The sequence below is a fragment of the Lactuca saligna genome, chromosome 9 (assembly GCF_052625555.1).
Source record: "Lactuca saligna cultivar CGN05327 chromosome 9, ASM5262555v1, whole genome shotgun sequence".
Taxonomy (NCBI): domain Eukaryota; kingdom Viridiplantae; phylum Streptophyta; class Magnoliopsida; order Asterales; family Asteraceae; genus Lactuca; species Lactuca saligna.
The window spans coordinates 32,749,329-32,753,280 of NC_136425.1; the positions used below are offsets into that span (position 1 = coordinate 32,749,329).

A 3,952-nucleotide genomic window follows, 5' to 3' on the forward strand; every position below is an offset into this window, starting at 1 on the left:
CCTAAAAAGAAAAAGAAGCTTATGTTACCATTGTATCACAATTGGCATGTACCCAAGTTTAAGAAAGTCTCAAACTCACCTCTTTCATCGTATATGGCGATTCCATCTCATTCACATTTGATCTAAGATATATACTTTTTTTTAGACTGCAATTTTTCTATAAAAAAATTTATTTCTCCTTTTGTAATGGTAATAATAATATCAAATTAGCAAAGTTCGATCTAAATTATATTTTTTATATTTTGGTTGTTGATTGGAAAAAGAAAAAGCAAATAAACTATAAACCCCACGAGAGATAGATCTAAGACACCGACTCCTTCACCAGACTGGTAGTGAATACTCGCCACTCTCACATGGCTCTCTCATCGTCTTCATCCCCAAAGGGAATTGTAATACCAGTACCGGTGTTGGTGCTCTCCGCCGCGGGCGCCGCCATCTTCCTCTTCTTCCTCCTCTCCTCTCTCTCTTCTTCACCGACCTCCTGTTCCTGCCCCACCATCACCACGACCGCTTCCACTGCCGTCGTCCAAACTAGTAGACAACAACCACAAGAACGGATCTCGGCTTCGGAAGATGACATCGATTGGGTGAAGACCCAGATCGAAGTGAATGGACTGCATATGCAGGATAATGTGCTCCGCAAGGGTATCAATCCTCGTACTCGCGCCCAACAGCTTCAGGATTTGATCCAGTAAATTACTCAACTATCTGTCTTCTTTTTCATCTCGTTTTGCAATTGCTGCACTTTTAAAACCGAATTGAACAGTTGTGTACTACAACAAATTGAAATCAGTGATGCTTAATCTTTTGGCACGATGATATGAATTAGTAGATCTATTCTTGACTCGTTTCATCACAATTATAGGTACAAAGGGATATCACATTACGAACAAGAGGAAGAAGCAAAGAACCACACAGCCTTTCCATGTCCAGGTGAACTCCTAGTAGAACAACACCACAGTAACTATGGAGAACCCTGGGCTGGTGGGAGAGATGTATTTGAATTCCTTGCAGAATCCTCTCACTTGATTCCAGAATCCCGTGTTCTTGAAATCGGATGTGGTACACTTCGAGTTGGCTTACATTTCATCCGATACTTGAATCCAGAACACTTCCATTGTTTAGAAAGAGATGAGCTCTCTCTCATGGCTGCATTTAGGTATGAACTTCCTGCACAAGGGTTGCTTTATAAACGTCCTTTGATCTTGAAAGGTGAAGATATGGAGTTTGTGAGATTTGGGTCTGGATTTATGTATGATTTAGTGTATGCGAGTGCTGTGTTTCTTCATATGCCTGATAAGCTTGTGTGGATTGGATTAGAGAGATTAGTAGGTCGATTGAAGCCTTTGGATGGAAGATTATTTGTGTCTCATAATGTTAAGTTTTGTTCAAGATTGGGTGGAGATGAATGTAGCAAAAGATTGAAAAGTTTAGGGCTTGAGTATATGGGAAAACATACACATGATAGTTTATTGTTCAATCATTATGAGATATGGTTTGAGTTTAGAAGATTTACAATGTAAAGATTTTTGTAATTTGGTTTCTTTTGTTTGTGGAAACCATGTAAACTTTTAAGTTTTAACCTCCTTAGGCTTCTCATACAGATTTTGATGTCATTTTTAATTCTTTCAAGGAGGAAAACAGAGGTGCAGTTGTATAATGTAACACACATTGCTTAAATGAACAATCCATTTGTTTATTTTTGTTATTACTTAACAATTTAACATTGTTGATTTATGTCATGATTTAGCAACCAACTATTTTGCATGTTAACATTTATTTCAATTTGTAACACCACGAATTTCAAAAAATAACTTGCAAAAAGTATTTCATTTCAAAAAAGTGTCAACAAAGTAAATGGTAACTAGCCAAATCGGCAAATAAACAGTTATGATTGGGTGTGTTACATAATCATCATAAATACATCTAGATATCTCAAATATATCTAATACAAAAAGCTATCTTCCTTTTATTATATCATTCCTCCAAACATACATCTTCCACACGTTCCTCGATTATCTTGAATACACATCAAAAAAGTGAATAAGTGTTAGAGCCTAGTGAAAACAATACTTTATATAAACATATCAAATAAAATGATTAAAACATTTGGATGAATTTGCAACTTCATGAAAAAGTGAAAACAGAAATTACCATTAAAGAAAGGCTTTAGGTGGAAGTGGCAACTCCAGAAGAAGCAAGATCAAGCTCCTTTCTCCTAAGATACTCATGCAAAATGGTAAGTCTAGCTGTCTCAAATGCAAAATAGCCTAAAGCTGAAAAACAAGCACTATGAACAACTCTAGGACCCATTCCTCTTGTGAATCCTACCCACCCTTCTTCCTTCAAAATCTGCTTCACCATTTCAGAAACACCATAAGAAATCTTTTCTGAATGAATCTGAGTCATCAACCTGGTTTTCATTACATCCAATGGTGTAGTCAGTGAAGCAGAAATGGCACCAGCTAATGCCCCACAACAAACACTCTGAAACGCCTCCAAATTGGGCTGTTTCGTCTTCCTCAAAACTGCAGCTTTTAGGTACTCGAAGGATGAATAGCTCAAAACCCCAGCAGGCAAGTTCCTCAACAATGTCGCTGAGTAGCCTGCGTACAAACCCAAAACGCCATCTTTCTCCAAAATCCTTAACAAAACCTCCCAAGATCTACCTTTTGCTCCTGCTTGCATTCGTTGAGTGATTAGTTCTTTTGGCACCATAATAGCTGAAGACATTATGTTACCCATTGCACCAGCTGTTGGAGGGATTAGAACAGCTGGGAAATTCGGCAATTTCGACAACACAGATTTACCGAATTCACAGGTCCCAAAGTAAATGGCGGAAGAGGCGGTTGACCCGACAATAACAGCGGAAACGCCTGAATAAAACCCTAGAATTCCCTTGCTTTGAAACGTCTTAACGACTGCATCGAGGGTGTTGTCGTAAATCTTAGATGCACCTTTGGTTTGTAGTTTTGTTTTGATGGTGTCAAGTGGGTGGAGACACACGTACGTGAATGCGCCGGCGATTCCGCCGGCACCGGCGCCGATGAGGGCGCGCTCGAAAACTGAAAGGGTCTTGAACAGAGCGATAGACTGCGGTGAGCCTCGAGTGGTGGGTTTGAGCCAGTTTAGAGATTGGGGTTTATCGAATTGAGATTGTGAGGTTTCTAATGAGATTGATGTTGATGCGAATTTGAGATTGGTTGAGGGTTGTCGTGATGATGGTGATGACAGGATAACGGTGTTGATATGGGTGAAGAGCGAATTGAAATCGGTGATGGAATTGGAATGAGTTGGGTAAGGGGATATTGAGTGGATGAGGGAGAGTGATCTAGAGTTGGGATTTTCCATTGGAGAAGAGTTGTTAAGAGCTCTACCGATTTGTTTTTGGTGTATTTGCAAGGTTTTCAGAAGGAACCGCCACCAACCGAGTCCGAGGACGTGCTCAAACGCAGGGCTTACATTTTGTGGTTACTTTCCAAAATAGTTTTTCTTCAATTACTTAGGGATATTTACACAAAAGCCTTCAAGCTTGTTAAAAATTGATCATTTAAATTCTTCAATTACTCAGTGATATTTACACAAAAGCATTTAAGTTTGTTAAAGTTTGACGGTTTAATCTTATATACAAATTTATATGTAATAAAGTAATTGACCCTCTACACTTCCGGTAGCCTTGCTTTGTTTGAAGACAACATGACGCATACCCGGTGAAGCAGATACCCCTCAGCGCATATGCCATGGTGAAGTAGATACTCCTCAACGCCTCCCAGTCTTCCCCGGTGAAGTAGATACCCCACAACGTTGGCGCCACAATTAGACTAGCACCCAACAATTGAGGTGACCGGTCATAAAAGACGGTCACCCGAGGATAGCCGTAACCAACCAAGTTGTGATTTACCCAAAGCCACTAGTCTTGCCAGTTTTTCATGGGTGCTTTCAATTTAACAAT

At 39.6% G+C, this 3,952-nt stretch overlaps 2 protein-coding genes across 2 annotated transcripts; one reads left to right on the forward strand and one right to left on the reverse strand.

Moving 5' to 3' along the window:
* Positions 1-287: 287 nt before the first annotated feature.
* Positions 288-1,699, forward strand: LOC145018844 (S-adenosyl-L-methionine-dependent methyltransferases superfamily protein). Its single transcript, XM_078976704.1, has 2 exons — positions 288-691; positions 866-1,699. The coding sequence occupies exons 1-2, from the start codon at positions 354-356 to the stop codon at positions 1,521-1,523; spliced, it is 996 nt and encodes a 331-aa protein (XP_078832830.1). The 5' UTR covers positions 288-353; the 3' UTR covers positions 1,524-1,699.
* Positions 1,700-1,801: 102 nt separating this feature from the next.
* Positions 1,802-3,478, reverse strand: MFL1 (Mitochondrial substrate carrier family protein). The gene is made up of 2 exons (XM_078975914.1): positions 2,155-3,478; positions 1,802-2,019 (listed from the first exon to the last, which is right to left on the reverse strand). Exon 1 carries the CDS (start codon positions 3,349-3,351, stop codon positions 2,170-2,172), a length of 1,182 nt encoding a protein of 393 aa, XP_078832040.1. The 5' UTR covers positions 3,352-3,478; the 3' UTR covers positions 1,802-2,019; positions 2,155-2,169.
* Positions 3,479-3,952: the final 474 nt, after the last annotated feature.